General features: G+C 42.9%; 1 protein-coding gene across 1 annotated transcript in view; it reads right to left on the reverse strand.

Moving 5' to 3' along the window:
- cdin1 (CDAN1 interacting nuclease 1) overlaps positions 1-17,376 on the reverse strand; it is a 54,971-nt gene that overhangs the window by 11,225 nt on the left and 26,370 nt on the right. The window contains exons 10-11 of the mRNA XM_070980101.1: positions 16,996-17,061; positions 16,658-16,763 (exon numbers count right to left, since the gene is read on the reverse strand). Of these exons, the coding sequence (XP_070836202.1) occupies positions 16,658-16,763; positions 16,996-17,061 (172 nt within the window). The remainder of the gene's footprint in view (positions 1-16,657; positions 16,764-16,995; positions 17,062-17,376) is intronic.

Below are 17,376 nucleotides of genomic sequence, written 5' to 3' on the forward strand. Positions count from 1 at the left end.
CCATGTCAAAAAGTTTGGCCGTCTCTGATAAAGCATGGGTGAACGTCCACAACCACACAGACACACAGATGTCAGCGCTCCTCTCTTGTCACTCAGTCGGTGAAGGCCGTCACCCCGAGCGCCTTCCCTCTCATGTCCTTAAACACTTGAAAACCCCTTTCACTTTTCCCCTCAGACTACCTCATCGCTTTGTCACATTGCCAAAGGGGACTCCATTAGCCTGGCCATGCACAGAGCCCCCCAACTCTCACTTATACTTCACCCCCCCCCCCACCCCCCCCCCCCCCCCCCCCACACACACACACACAGAGGCGGACACGCGTAGCTAAGGCTGTCCACATCAAATTAGAGTGGCCCCTATTGTCCCCATTACGGCCTGGGAATGCTCCATCATGACGGATGCTACGGGGTCCCTCACTTGTCAGGAGTTGTCAGACAGATAGGGAGTCTGGATACACACAGCTGACAGGTAATCTTAATGTCTTCAATTAGCCCAATTAGGCCTGTCATAAACAATTCGATAAGTGCTCGACCAACACAAACAGATAAATGCACGCACAGGCACACACAGATGCACACACTCACACGCCGAGGTCTGCGGGGTATTAATGAGAAGGGTAATGGGTATATCAGCGGACGGTTGACTTGTCTTTTGTTTCAGGGAGTGGTGTGTCCCCATCCTTTGCTCTCAGCTGTGCACTGCTGGCTGCTACCTGGTCAGTTCAAATTGTACCATCTCCTTTCATTAGCGCATCGCTGGCTGAGAATCTGAAAGGCTGTGACAAAATTCATTTGAGACGAGTGGGAGCAGATTGCCTGAAGCAGGTGCTATAAGGGAGATAAAACAAAAGCAGCACCTTTGAGAAGCTCTGTGTGTGCGTGCGCGCGTGTGCATGTGTGTGCGTGTGTGTGTGTGCGTGCCAGGCTTTTCCCTGGTCTTCACATTCTGTTCTCTTCCTCGCTATGGTAAATGGGCAATGACACAAAAGTGCTTTTGAAAAAAAGAAAGAAAGAACAGGGACCAGAAAGGAATCGGCCCACAGCGCACTGGGAGCGTTTACAAAGCTGTGGTGAAATCTAAATATTGTTTCTAGCGTGACTAAACAGGCCAACACCTTTCTGTGCAGAAGATGTGTGATTGCTAACATTGTTTGATTTGGTCTCTCCTTTATAATATCTTATCGCAGAGCAACGGCGACACCCACACTACATCCCCGTGCTTTTGTCCCCTAACCGTTTCTTTAAATCCATCTATTTGCATTCACTATCAATTTCTTTCTCTGGAGGTACACAGGACAGGTTTCAGGAACCGTCAAGCATAAGCTCGTGTTTAAAAGAGAGATTCCACAGTTTGCAAACACAAGACCTGAGCAAAGTTAGCATCAATATTTGAACAAGAACTTGACATCAACACTGCCTTGATCTTATGTACAGAGGCCTTGAAATGCCCCACATTAAGCAACAACGCTGACACTCTCAATGCACGGCTTATACTCGACTCTCCGGGCATTCAGGGCAACGTTGCACAAAGGAAAGGAATAAAAAAAGAGGGAGCAAAATGCAATCACCGCTGAAGAATTCAGTCAAAACCAAGGCAATATGTCGAACGGGGAAATCCCAAGACGCATTTTCATTCAGTCCAACTGGGACGAGACAGACAAACCAAGTGCTATCAGCAAGATCTGTGATGGACATCTAACTCTACTTCTGATCTTTACCTCAAGTGACGGCTGGAATGCCATCTGAGGAGAAAAAAAAAAGAAAGAAAGAAAGAGAAAAGCCGTCACCGGGAAGTTGTAATAGGAAATTGCTCTTGGCAACTATTTGTTCAAGCACCAGATTTTTTTCATCTTTATGCCAACCCAGCGAGCCCCCATTGGAAAACAGGGCAGGTCCCCCTAATGAGTAATCTATTTCAAAGCAGTCGTGTCTGGGCATGACAGTTTACTGAGAGGCTTGAAGAACTGGTAATTACCAGTGTTACGGGGCAATTAATGCATATTACACTGCGGCACTCATGGCGGTGACTGTCAGCTCCCCAATAAAAATGAGCACTCTTCAGCTAAAGGGTGACATTAATTGGGCCCTTAATGACTATGCAGAGGAACCAAGCCAAATAGGAACAAAACAGGGGACTCGCTCTGACTCCAGCAGAGGGCTGGAAATTGGACTAAAAATGAGATTAATTGCTGTTTAGAAAAAAAAAGAAGGGAAAAAATGTGGCGAGGGGAAGGGGGAGAAAGAGGTTGGAATTATAGGGTGCAGAGAGCAAGGGCTGCTCATACAAATGACAATTCAATTAATTATTTTATGCTGTATTTTCTATACCTTAAGGAGTGCAGACAGGCTTCGGGTCCGTTTCGAGGGGCTTTGTCTTGATATGTTGATCATTGCATAAACAGCTACACGCACAATGCTCAAAGCACCCACACACAGTGTCATGGTGCATATGCGCAATGTAATGAATACATCTAAAATCTTTATTGAAGTGAAAAGAAGCGTCCCACATCATAAGAGGAAGGCATATATATATATGTGTAAATAAAAAAATTATCTATATATAGCTGTGATGAATGTAAAGGTAGTTAGGTATTCCACAGCACGGCATAGAGGAAAAATCATCTTAAGAGGCAAGTATGGAGAGTTTCTGGGTTACACACTTTCCTCTGAAGCCTAAGGCCTTAAGTATCTTTCCATTAAAAACAGTCCATAAAAAACATTAAGCAAAGCTTAAAAGTAAATCTGCCAAATTGCAGGCCTTCCACCCCCAGAAATGTTTGTTTAGAGGAAGATCAAGGATGTGGTGGAGACATGAAGTAATTCTGATTAATGTTGCTGAAGCTAGGCACGTACTGAACACCACCTGAATATGCAAGCCCCAAATCATAAAAATATCAGCATGCAAAACATGCCATCATTTGCATACATTTTTGATTTTGGATTTCCTTGCTATTTAAATATGCAGTTAGAAATAGTCCAGCACTGCCTCTTGCGCTGTCACGCTGCACACTCACGCTGTCATTGGTCCTGATAGAACTCTTCCGCTTCAAAGGGGGCTTTGCAATGGAGAGGAGAATGAGCAAATATTTGAATTGCAAAAACACATCATCTTGCGAGGAGAGAAAATTCAAGACAACTTTTTAGAGTTAAAGACACCCCCAACCCCCAGCAAGCCAACCCTCTGCACACAGCACAAAAAAGTCAACATATTCATAGCGTAAGCACTCTCCTCGCTAATTTACCATATCCAAATTTGTGTAATGGGATATGACACATTTTAGAAGGGATTGCAGAAAAAAAAACTTTAATTTGAGGAGAGAACCATAAAATGTTTAAGCTGCCCTTGTATTTAACTGAAATCCACCACACAAATCCAGGTTCTCAGACAACCTGACATGGGTTTGATTACAGGCTGAAGTGTAATTAGCTACTTAAGTTATCCTCTGGTAGGTTGCAGTGAGCAGTCCCACCGCCGTAGCTAGCTATTCAAGCATAACTAAAGAGACCTTTAGATACTACAGGAATACCTTTACCCTTAAGATCCAGCACAGCCAGTTTACAGCCATTTGCATGTAATCACTCCTGGAGAATCTCTGACAGCTTCCAACTTTTGCAGAAGTTAGTGGAGTAAAAAGTGCAATAAATAATCTTCATGACAAATCAATAATATGACTCATGGCATATTTGAAAGTACGAGCTCGTCGATCTGATGCCAGGATAAACAGAACATTTAAGCCAAAAGTTACAAGTCTAGCCACGAAGGCCATGAACAACATTAACAGCAATAAATACCCATCTTCAGACATCTGAAAAAATACCCCTGCAATGGGGGAAAACTGTGTTTATGATTGTAAATTTATTTACCACAGGCTGAGAACTACCTTGAATTTTAAATGGGGGAAAATATGAGTGTCTCAAACACATATTCTGAAAAATGCCTGGGACACGTGGGGAATTACTGTGAGATGCAAAATAAACTGTGGAAAGACAGGCAATCAGCTACCGGTGGAAAAAATATCAAGGCTACATTTTTTTTTCTGGAGCATGTCAAAGCCTTAAATGTTAGACAAACAGTTTGTGGATTCCATACAATAATTACAGGATCAAATTAAGTTTACCCTGTTACTGTAATTCCAAATTATATCTAAACATCATTCTCAACCTGTAATCACAGGCTTAAAATGCTTAATTCTTGTCATCTCTTAACACAGTTAGCATTACCCACAGCTCCTCGATGCACCGTCCACATCACGCCTCCCACCACTCCACCCCTCCCGTGGCCTCTACTCCTTGTGACTCGTCTATGTGTAGACAACCTGGAGACAGGCCTGAGCAGAAATCAAACGTGAATGATGGATAGCTTTACTGCACAATGACCTCTGTCACTGGGCTCTTGCCCTAAATCAATGCTGGCGATAAGAGCCCTGCGCCAGCGCTCACCTTGGTATGTTCACCAGCAGACCTTATCTATGGCAGGAGGAAGTGTGAGTAATAACTAAAGACAAGCCACGACAAAACCACTAACCCCACCTTGTCAAACATAATTTACAATGTATATCCCTCTGCCCCCCCACCCCTCCCCCCTCTTCTGGTGCTGTTAAAACAGTAATTATGAGAACCAAAGAGATTTGGGATTGTGTGTTTGGAAGATTAACCTGTTGCAGGACGGTGCGGTGGGAGGGCTTTGCACATATCTTTGGCCCGAGTGGGGTTCACATTTTAAGTCACAGACTGACCCCCCCCTCTTGGTGCACTGGCATGCCCATACACATCCATTCACAAAATTATGAATAAGATCCTTAAATTTCACCGATGGCAGGTCTGTGTTTCAGTGACGCACGCAGGGAGAGGTTGGAAGTTGAGAGGAGGGCTGAGCGAAGACTTTATGAAGATTACAACATTGAGAACTCTGAGACCTTTCAGTAGTTTTTCATTTGAGTGTGTGTATGTATGTGTGCGTGATATATAGAGAGACACGGAGAGCAGTACGAGGGAGCGAGCGTGCTTCCAGGCAGTCGCATCAGAACGAGAGGGAGAGACCAAACATGACATCAAATGTTGCAATTAGCTGACCCCTTTCTCCGAGAGCCCCAGTTTGAAAAGCTCTGCCTTTAAAAGCCTGATTAAAATATGTTTGCTTTCTCATTCAAAATGACATTTGACAAGGTTAGCAATATTTCAGCTAACTGCAAAAACATTCTTGTGGCCGTAATCCTTTTTTTTTTTCTTTCCATCAGTTTGCAGGGGCGCAGGTAACCTCGGAGTGAGTTTCCCACGAACTCAGCGCTACAATTTGAAAACAAAACGGCTAAGGGGGACGGAGGGGGGGAAAGAAGAGCAGTTCAAAGTTTCACTTGAGCGTGTTTTGTTTCACCCGGGCAGCTGAAGCTAAACGTTTTGCGATCATTATTCAGAGAATTTATCCCCTTTCTAATTCAAACCACAGCGAATATTTAAAACAGAGCCAGTAGTCTTTTCTCTAACCGCGAGCTCTATCCTTAGCAGGGACTCAGGGGGGCTGAGGACTGTCAGCAGCTCCGGGGATAGAGTTCCTCAAACTGTTAAACCCCCTCATCACCAAATTAGGAGAGGTGTAGTCTGTAGTCCGATGGCTTCTCCAACGGAAAAGCATTATAAAAAGCAAAGTAAGATGTAATTTAACGTTGCGTGACATTATAATATGTAACAATATTTTTTTTGCAGGGCTATATTGCAGCTCCGGCTTTGTTTTAAAATTGACATTGAGCCCGAGCTTTAAAAACAAGGCCTTCAAGGAGTCAGCAAACTTAAATAAACAAAATGTAAATGGTGTCTGGGACTATCTTTGTCAGAGCGCGTTCCTGACAAAACAGGCTGAAGATAAACAATGAATCGAGCGAAGGGATCAGAACTGGTCAGGCCAAAACTCCGTGTAAAGTTAATAGTTTTCACATCCAGTCCAGTCGCAGGAGAAGAGAATGTGACGTGTCGGGCCGGACAGTGAGCCAGCCCGGGCTTAGCTGCAGCTGTGCTCAAACTGAAGTGGCACTTTCTATCAGAGGCCTTTCGCCAGACAGCTCTATTCTGCCCTTTCACTTGTAACCTCCGTGACACACAGACGCCTTTTACAAAAAATAAGAGCGGTCATTTAAAACACACAGCCGTCATTGAAGAGACAGATTCCGGGTTTAACATGTGTGTGGGGGGGATTCATGGTGCGAACGTGCCAGCCGATAGAGATATCACTCAAAATGAGGAATAGATTGCTCCGACGTCTTCGTGGCGGCCGTACAAAGGGGGCGGCTCAAAGCCCAAAACTCTGCATGGAGTTTATATTTCACTTGTTCAGAAATGTATGCCACTGTTATCTTGCATCAGTCCAAAGGAAAAGGATTGAGTATCGTTTCAACTTCCCGCCTGTGATGAAACGTTACATCGACAGCTGACGGAGTTGGAATTCGGATCATATGATTACCCTGTTCACTCCTTAAGCCCTTGTCACAAAGGTCTGGTTGATGGTGCTCATTTAAAATAGATAACAGAGAGCAAAAAAAAACATATTAGCATTATTAACACAAGCGGGTGGAAAGAATATATTAGCAGTCATATTGAGTGCACATTTATTCTAAGAAGTTTTAATAGGGTTCAGTGACCAAATGCATTTTTTGTCTAATCATTTACAGACCGGACAGAGCATGTGGAGACAAATCTGTTGACCTGATAGATCTTGCACATTAACCCCCAGAATTGATGAGCAAAATCAGAAGGTCAGCACTTGGACACAGGCTGCTCATGTGTCTTTGATTACACACTCCCACTAAGGGATAGGCAGGCAGAGATGTTTAAACTATCAGGCAATCAGACCGCCGCGAGACGTGAAACTCAAACCAGAGACGGGAGAGGGCTGCCTGGGAACAAAGATGGGGGAAGAGGGTCCTGACGAAGCTCTTTAACAAATGCCAGGCCGGTAAGGAAAGACTCAGATGTGCTTGTATCTCTTTCAGCGTTGCTGGCAACGACGCAGTGAAGTGAATTCATACAGAGATATAAAGCAAAGTTCACAAAAACAAATGGCTCTTCATCTGGGATTCAAATTCAGGTATTAATGGTACATCAGTCAAGATGACTGTCATGAGGTACAATCAGATAAAGGTCCTACATCGCAAAGCAAACAATTCAAACCATATATCAGTGCTGTTCTGGGACATGAATGAGGTCAGACGATGAATGGAAAAAATTTTAAATCCCTACTTAGCTAAATGTAGAATGATGGGTGCAAATTGAGAACAGTATTGTTGCTTTTGACGTCATTCGCTGTGGAACGGATACAGGAGCTGATTACCGACGCAGGCTTCTGCAGATTTGTTCAAAATCTTTCTGTCAGAATATCGGGGCTTTGTTATATGTACAGTATGAATCAGAAAAAGCCTTTTTATCAGGATCTTTCTGCAGTCAGTACACGCAGGGGTCAAAGTGAGCCAGGATAGCACTATACTGAACACTGCAGTACCATAAACACAGGAGTATGTACTCCAACTGTATGTGTGTATCTATCTTTTATATGGGATTATATTTCTGCTAGTAATACATTTGTTCCAGATTAACATTATTTACACAGAAACTCATTGAACACATGTCGGGACTTATAAGATGAGGAAAAGATTTGAGTTTACAGAGAGAATCAACGAGAAGGTGAAATCTCTGGAAAGGAAAGAAAATAAGGATGGATGGTAAAAACAACAACAACAAAAAAAACAAGGTTACGTGAGGGACAGAGGGCCTATAAAAAGAAGCCCACTGTCTAGATTATCTATAAGGAACCACTTATCACAAGCGACCAGCTCCACACGGTGACTGATGGGCCTCCACAGACCACGAGTACCAGCACATTATCTGGTACACACAGAGCTGCTCTTTAAACACAAAGGCAGAAATATGAAGCATTGTTTCCGTGGCTGTCATTTGGTAAAAAATATTCTATTTATTCTTGGTCTGAAATAGAACAAGTGTTTACTGTTTTCGTGCACAGAAATAAACAAGACAATGCAGACCAGCATATAAATTAAAGATAAATTGTCTAAAATAAACCTTTAATTTACAGCATGTAAAAGACCACTGATGTAAGGTCCAATTAAATCTTGAAGTATACTGTGAAAGATGAGCACATGTAACCTACACCATGCTATACCGTGCATGGAGCAATGCTGCTCAACCCGATAAAATAAATAAAGCAGATTAAAAAAAAAAAAAAAAAAAAAAATAATCAAGGAAATCATAATCTCCCAAGAAGCTGTTAAACACATGCCATGTCATGAAATCGCGTGTCCAGAACTAAAATATGCACATATGCATTCCTCCTCCATACATGTGAACCATGGTGGAATAAAAGCCCCCTTCCTCTTATCAAACGGCTTAAAACAAAAATACCAGGACCATGATGGTTCGAGAAGAACAAAAGACCAGACGGTTTCCATTCAACTGGGAATTTTACCAGTTAAGAAAATGTTCTTTTTTTTAGCACTTGGTCATATTTATTTCCTCAGAAGTCCACAGGACTCATGGTCCAGTGCTCTCCTCAGGTCGTGGGAGGACGCTGGAGGAATCACGTGACGACCTGCTCTACACTGAGGTTAAGACACAGTTAAGCCGTTTAGTTGGGCAGCCTCAAGATGCTTCTGAAGCAGCTGTGGAGGTGCATGAAATAAAATACTTAAAAGGCCTCATGAACCAAAGGTCTTTGAAAGCATTAAATATTTGTGTTGTAGCTTTATGTCAACAGAGCTTAAATGAGTGTGTGTACGTGGAAAGAATGGGTTTAAGCTACCTTTAGCCTTTACAACAGATTCAGCGAAATACAGGGGAGCAACTGTCGCATGATAACAGACATCCCTATAATTATCTTTGCATTTCTCTTCGTAACTTTCCACAGATGTGAAGATAACCACAGCAAAAGAGACTCTGAAATGTGCACACTGGCCTTTGTGTGGTGCAAAGGAAGCACCATGTATTGTGCGCAAGATCTATTTGTCCAGTGAGAAAATATCGGTGCAGGTTTAACGGCACATTGGATGCAATGTGGACCTGAATGTCTTTTGAGGGTCAGGCAGCCATCGAAATTCTCCTGTTAGATTGAGCTTTAAAAGAGCCATTCAAATCCTTGCCGACTCTCACAGAGCTTTTGACAAATGCTGCTGACTTCTTCCAGGAATGAAAACCGGAAGGTCACTGCAGAGGGGGAAACAAGAAGGGGGAACGAGGCAGCAAGGGGGGGGGGGGGGGGTGTCTCTGGAAGTCTGATAACATAAATTGTGAAAGCTGACAAGAAATGTACGTTAATCTTTTAAAAAAGTTCCATAGCAAAACGGGAATTCACAGAGGAGACATGCTTGCACCTCATTTTACTCGAGGCTTTCTTCTCCATCTCACAGTGTCACGGGCAAGCAGAAAGACAGGAGGAGGGATATGTATCGCTGGGGTGCCGCTTTCTGTCCCGCTCCTCGTTTATACGCACAGCGGCCGTGTCAAAGCTGCTCTCACACTCAATGGTAAATGACAAATTTGGATAATGCACACATACAACCCTACAAAAATAAATAGGAGACATGGAGGCTTAACCAGAGCTAAATCCTGAGGCTGCTGGAGACCTGAGAGTGCGGATTACACCCCAGACGCCTTAAACAATGCACCCAAATGTGCATCCTTAAAAGCATGAAATCCTTGAAGCATCAGAGCCGACTTGTCATTTGCCATTAATATTCCACGTTGCTTGTGCTTTGGGGGCCAGCGTTGCACTTCTGTGTGCTGATGTGCCCTAAAACAAACACTTGTAAAGCCCTAAAGGAACCACCATTGTGGATAGCTATTTTTCTAGCTGTGGAATATTCTACCAGAGGATGTCATAACAAAGGAAACAATAAAAGAGGCCACGTTCCTGCGCTGCATGGGGTATCCATAACTATAAATAGGAGGAAGGCGATGTCAGAGGCGGTTTACCGGGAAAACTGATAATTGTGCTCTCAAAAAAAACTGAGGAAATTAAGCTCTAACTAGAATTTTCCATGCATATTAAGTAAAGAAAAACTCTGCAACCTTTAACACCCTGAAAAGCCAACTCATTATCATCACAATAGAAAGGCTTATATAAGAAAATAAGCAAACTGCTGCTAGGTGAAGTGTTACGTCCCACACTTGGGCTGCCTTATGGGACGAACAACACCCCACCGCTGACCCAAATCAACCAGAGGAAAAACAACCGAAACCATGGCATTCATTAACAGAGGAGTCACATACAACTGTAGATCAAGACTGCCAAAAGGAACAGAGTCAAAACACAACAGCGTCACAAAATGTCAGGCTGAGAGGCAGCAAGACCAGCTGCCCCCCCCCCCACGCCAGAAGCCTCTCTGCTCTGATGCTGGCACAGGAGCTTTTAAGCACTTCATTCCCAGGCCAGGTGCAAATCATTGAGAAATGAGACCTGGACAGAGCTGTAGAAGACGGGAAAGGAAAACGGACAAGCAGCACAGGGAGCACATACAGCTGTAACAGCAGTAATGCTGCTCTTCACATAATCAATCACTGATTCTGGATCAGTTATTCTTTAACGGCCACTGGTGCAGTGGTGATTTTTTTTCTTCCAGTTTTCACCCCTTCTTTGTTGTGCACATCTGTGACGGGGAGGTGGGGGAAAGTATGGCAGGGCACAGGTCTTGGAGGTGTCGCGTTGTCACCCCAGAAGCACCAGCACCTGTCCTCGGGGATGGCCCTGTAATGTCCAGCCTCATTGGATCAGCCATGACCTGTGGGCGCCTTCTCTCAGGTGACATCCCCTATCTGCTCTGGCTCTGTGATGGCCCTGCTGCTGCTGCTGTGGCTTATACTACTCTTATGAGACTATATAGCCTGAGTGTTTGCAAGCAAACACATTTTGGTACACTCTTTATGCACAAGCAAGTATTTCTAAAAATGAGCGAAAGCCTTAATTTTACGATCATATTTTTAAAAGCAAACTGCACATCTAAGGATCTCGGCAGAACATCTTGTTTAAAGATGAAGGTTTATCAGCTGGATTCAATGAGGGATGTCTGCAACACACTGTTCATTACACTCCTCTTATTAAGCATTCCTGTCATTGCTGCTTTGGAAAGTTCCACAAAAAATGATGGACACGTCCATTAAAAAAGGACAGCAACGTACAATATCTTGAATCAAAAAATTAATTTCATGTCGCAGATGGATTGACGTTCTGAGAACGTAACAGAATTAACATGCAATTTCAGCTGTGAAATCCACAGCGTGCAGTTCCAGATATAATTGGAAAAAGTTTGCAAAGACCTCAAGATGTCTAATTGCAGCTGTGTCAACTAATATAAAACATCCCATAAATCAGATTTTTGTCTATTCATTAGCCAAGATGTCAGCAAGCAGATTAGTGATGTAGGAACAGTCTGCTGAGAGTCTTCAGAGTTATGACTTCCTCATTAATTGTAGTTTTGCTTCTATTACGTGCAACAAAAACGTGATACAACAAAGGACAAAGCGCTAATCTCATCGGCCCAAAACAGATTTGAATGGGGATCGATATGCACTTTTGGAGCATGAGAACGTTCTGCTGGTAATTATGGGAAGACATAAATTATCCACATTACAACAGGCCATGACTTTCAAAATTACTAAAACAAAAGAGCCAGATGAAACAGAATGCGTGTGCGTGCACTCGAGTCTCAACACATTTCCAAGTGGTCAAACCAGATGATGTATAATGGCAAACCCAAAAGTCTTAACCCCCATTTCATATGGGGGAGAAATGAGGCATACTGTCCCATTATATTGCTATAAATCATTTTTTGTGGACGGCTGACAGCTTTTTATCAGATCTAACCTTTTCAAGCCTCCATTAAGAGAGCTAACATTTTCAACTCTGACACATTTGCAGTTTACGAATCTCACAGCTGATTTACTTTGGGAGGGGGCGTGCTGGCGTCCATGCTCATTTCCACACAGGCTGTCCATTGTGTTGGATTGGGCGGAAAGGGGGAGGGAAAACAGGCGAAGAGTAGAACGGACTCTGAATCCATTTATTTAACTCTACATTTTCCCCCTTTAATGTGCTACAGCACAGCGGAAAGCTGCTTTGTCGCTGAGAAGCTATTTTGTGGTGAAGAGTATACTCTGATTTACTCTATTGATTCTTTCATGGTACTCAACTGCTGCATGGAGGGCAATTAAGGCCCGCAAAGATCCCTCATAATCTGACAAATTAATAAAGAGTGGACTCAGAGAAGAGATGCAGCGAGACGATGAAACGAGCAAAGACCGGACGAATAAAAATGCAAATCAGTTTAAGAGAAACCCGTTTTTGTCAGATGTTTTCTTTGAGACTGTGCTTTGGTAGGACGTTAATGTTTTGACTGATTTTTGTTTTGTATCTTTTTAGTATGAGACGTGATACACACACTCCTGACAACGAGGACCAATTGCTGATCTATAGATCTATTTGTCCATCCATCAAGTATCAAAACTTCTCTGGTGTCTTTTGTGCTTCACTCCTGATACACAGCGTTTATAAAAGGATTACACAGACTGACAAGAACATATTAAGTAACTAAACCACACAGGGATCACGACAGTAGCATGGTCAAGAATTGCAATAGGCAATGGTAAAAAAAAAAATCAAAATTATTCAAGTACAGAAACATCCAGAAAGCCAACAAATCGAATGCAATCTGAATTAAGTGTTTGATAAGACAAACTAATCAGACAAGAACAAGGGCAGAACTTCAGTTGCTGCTTGGAGAGTTACTGAAGGAACTTTGCCAACCGTAATTGATTTAAGTACGCCATAATCAAGCAGGGGCAGCTAAGGTGGCACCACACAAGGGTCCATATTTCATTACATGCTGTGTTTAACCTTACCCACTTCTCCTAAAACACACAAGAGGCTCATTATGTGTTTAATATTCACCAGCAGGTGAATAATTTTTATGCAACTCTGATAGTTGGGCGAGATGGATAACTCAATTATCTGAACATCCGTCAGAGCAGAGGGCTCGCCGGCTCTGGAACGCCACCAGCTAAGATTGATGGCTGGAAGACACCAATAGCTGCTGCTTCGCCATCTCATCCAGGCACTGGGCCTGAACACGCCGTTTGATTCTGCAGAACACTTTTTTTTCTCTCCATTTTTCCCCCTTTTATCTTTTTTCTTGGGAGCATTGTAGGTGAAGCGTCATTACCCCTCACTCCACTGAAGAGGGGTTCATTATGGGGTTAGTGTGTTGGCAAGACTATTGTTTGGATGATAAATGCAGTTGGTGAGGGCTTTGGAGGGAAAATTAGTTATGTTTTTTCTTTCCATCTACAAAAAACGTGTCCCCATAGCTCACTCCGCAGTGCTTGAGGGCAAACCAAGAACAATTAACACACGCAATGGGTGAAGCAGCTCAGTTAAAGCAAAGAGGGAATTCATGAAAAATAAGCAAATCACTGGAAATGTCAATCAGGGGCAATGAAGTAATTACAAACACTGCTATTCCAAGGGCAGTCGGGAAGAAAACCGAAAGGTTTAGAGTCGAGCGCTGAAGTTTGAGCGTTGAAGGAATGGACACAGACCCTAAACATCAGTCCTTCAGGGCTCGTCTCAAGAGCTGCGACCAACTAATGAAAAGTGAAAGGAGGATGATGTCACCCCATCACTCTGCTGTCCCCCATTCCTCTACCAGTTTATGGGTTTGTGACAACACAGCGCTGACCCCAAATTCACTGCCTTCACTTTCCAGACACACACAAACGTGCACAGTGTGCGCAGATGACAATGCATGGGGTCCAACAATAAGAGAGCGATGAGGCACATTTTCAAAATGTCAGCAGTAAATGTCAATTAAAAATTACAAGGGTGCTGGAAAAGGTAAGGTCTGAAGGGACTGACATTTTTTCTTTTTTGACACAACAATGTTTACGTGACCGGGCTGCTGGCTGACATGATGGAATCTACTTTGTCATCTCCTTAATACACTCGGACAAGGCCGCCCCACTGAATATCAATGAAAGACACCCGTGGGCGAATATGTAAGGCGCAGACGGACCCTAACCGTCCAATCACTCTGTTAGTATTCTGCTATTTTGACCTATTGTAAACCACTGCCACGAGTACCAAAGAGGGAGACCAAAGACAAATTAATAACACTTTCTTCAATCCAAACGAAGAAAGACCATTGACTTACACAGTGAAATATTTATGGAGACATCTGATCTTCGTGTCATGCTGCCCGAGGTGCTAATCAAGAGTGCTCTTTTCGCATTATTTTAACTTTGACCGACTGAAACAGCAATCTTTCCCATCAAACACGGCCTAGGAATTTTCTGGAGCTTGAGCAAAGCCTTTTACTGTCACCAACTATTTTAGCGACATTTAATGGGGCCTAAAAAAAGATGGTAAGCATCAAGGATCGGGCCTTTGTGAATTCACATCTCAGTGACTTTCAGTTCAGATAGTTAAAAAAAAAAAAGAAAGAAAAAAGAGCTTTCTCTTGTGGAAGCAGACCATTTCCAAATAAAACCATGTTACTCTGAGAAAATAAAACACACCATTGATAATGACCTTGACCTCATATCTCACATTTTAACTGCTCAGTGATATTGGATGAGTCATCTTCCCTGAAAATCAAATGATTGTTCTGCTGAAAGCTTCTGAGTGAAATCAGTGGGTCACTCATCTAAAGGCGGGGTCATATGTTCTGAATGTGGAGCCACAATTTCTCTTTCATTTAGTTTTTAAGAAGTCTTTACATATTTTTTTTTTTAAAAAGTTATGTTATTGCTTGAAATACAGATTCATTTTACATCATTTGTAGGAAAGGGAGCCTGTAGAGTATGAGGGAGATATCATTCCAAAATTAACAATTTAGTTTGTTTATTGTCTAATGAACAAATATCAGTTATATGTATCAGGAAAGCCCTCATAAAAATACGTATTTTGCTATCTAATCTCTGACATGAGGACAAGAGAGGGATTGTTTCACGTTGGAGAACAATGCATAAAAACCGTATATGAAAATTCATGCATGATAAACGGCTTCTCTTCCTGTGCTGTGCTCTCGATAGACCCAGAAGTCTGATCCTGATTTGGGACTGTATGTGCACCGAGAAAACAAAAAACAAAGAGAGCCTGGCTGTGCCTGGGGTCTGGAACGTCGTGGCGCTGCAGCACCGTGTCACAACATGTCAGCTGGCCGTCACGGCTGAGGGGGGCCGGGGCTGTAGCGAGGCCAATGGAGGCAGGGTGGGCGCCTTTTCAACTTTGTGTGCCTCAACACAAAAGTCGCTCTACCTGATTGCCTCAGTTTGAAACTGAGTCAATATAACACTGAGAATTGTGCTAAATGATTTGGATAATGGCTGATGACACTTTGTATGACAGCCAATTTTGCTGGGATTTAATAGGGAAAGAGTGACCTGTCTAATTTATTCGCTGGCTGGGACCAGAGTTAGCGTTATTCAGTAATTACCATTCTTTTACGAGGGAAATCTGTTGAAGTCTGACATACTTAAATCTCTCTGGTTACAATGATTCCATAGTTAGGTGTGAAAATACTCTGGCTCTACAGCAGCTTCTCTGATGCCTGCCCTCCCTCTCGCTCCTTTCCTGATATGGTCACATCTCACTTGGTGAATTCAGGGTTTATTTCAACCCAACCAAAGCTGGAGGTGATTGCAGGAACAGTGGAAAACTGAAACAAGAAGGTTTTGGTGAGTTTTATTTTGTCTCTGTCAAGTTTGAATGAAGTGTGTTCTACGATTATAAAATCGCTGTTTCTGTAAATGGAGTCAGGTGGCTTTGGCGAGTGGGATACAGCAGCCAGTTCTGGTTTAACAAAAAGGATCTCACTCTTTAACAAAAAGGCATCTCTTTAGGGATCCTTTCCATATATTGTCAGACACTTAAAAAAGCAATCTGAGCCTGTCAGTGGCAAAAACAAACACTTTTAGTGGACGTAAACTGATGCACACACATCCAGAGCGAAGCACATTGCAGGCCATTTTGCACTGGCTGCTGTAGCACTCTCATTCAAAACAGGACCAACTTTAAAAACTGTTGTACCCATTAGACACAAAAACATGGACAAATAGGGTTCATAAACACAGATGACATTTGACTAGAATTTCATTTGTCCAGGATATTGAAATCTTCCAGCACATGTGGGCTGACACGTTTTGGAACAGAAACTCTGGCTGACATTTTCAAGAGACAATGAGATATGTACTGTATGTATTTTGAGCATCTCATTGACACACACATTCATAAGCATACACATAAACACACCTCTGTACTCCCAGGGTCACACCATGAGGGCCTGTTCCTGTCCTGAGGTTCTCAGGACAACAGATGCAAAGGATTAATCACCCATTTCCGAGCTTCCCTTCCAAAACAATATGTATACTCTGGAACAATCAAGCTCACAGGCTGTGAAAGGCTCCAGTGGCAGAAGTGGATGCGGAAGTGGTGTGATGTACAGATGCACACCATGGAAGTGTGAGGTTAGTGTGGCCTAGGCCAGGGAGGAAGTGGTTAGCGTTGCTGGATGGATATATGAGTAGTTTAAAAAAAAAAAGGGAGTTGCAACATTATATGTTTTTTTAGATGAACCAAATAAAAACAGACTGCAAAGAGAACACTCACCTGTTCCAGTAGCTCCAGAACTGCTCGTTGAGATACGTGCGATGGCTTTGGTCGTCTCCGAATGAGGCTTTGCTTTCAATCCAGTGTACAATGTGCCCCTCCACGGCTTTTCAGAAACAGAAACGCACAGCAACACTCAGAAAACCAGCGACGAGAAAGCCGCCAAATCCAGAAGGGACAGGTGACATTTTCTTATTTTTCCTCCCCCGTCATTCACAAAAATCAAAGAAGATCTGGCATTTACATGATAGTGTTTCGACAACTGCATAATCCTCTAGCTAGAGTTAACAGGCAGTTATTTTAGAGAAAATATTTACATCTGTAAAGTGAATACTAACCAATGGGAACCTCCAGGATGATGTCAGGTGTTTTGTCGTAGCCCATAGCTCTGAGTTGGTTTTCATCTACAGGAGATAAAGTGCAGAATTTGAACACCTGACTCTTACTTTGCAATGATCTTCACTGCAAAAGTTACGTCAATAACAGGCAGGTAACCTTACAGCCTTCGCCAACGTGCTGGTAACAAAACCCCTTAGTGTTAGCAAAGATGGAATAACAGTAGAGGACAGCAAGCACAATAAAAGCTGTCACATATTCGCTGTTGTTGCACAAAAACCTGTAAAGTCCAGTTACAGAGCTGCTCCCCAGTTTGCAGTTCGCCAGAGCATTATAAAATATACAGCAAGAGGACAAGGTTGGCATTATAGCCTCTGTAAGCC

The sequence above is a fragment of the Chaetodon trifascialis genome, chromosome 14 (assembly GCF_039877785.1).
Source record: "Chaetodon trifascialis isolate fChaTrf1 chromosome 14, fChaTrf1.hap1, whole genome shotgun sequence".
Classification (NCBI taxonomy): Eukaryota; Metazoa; Chordata; class Actinopteri; order Chaetodontiformes; family Chaetodontidae; genus Chaetodon; species Chaetodon trifascialis.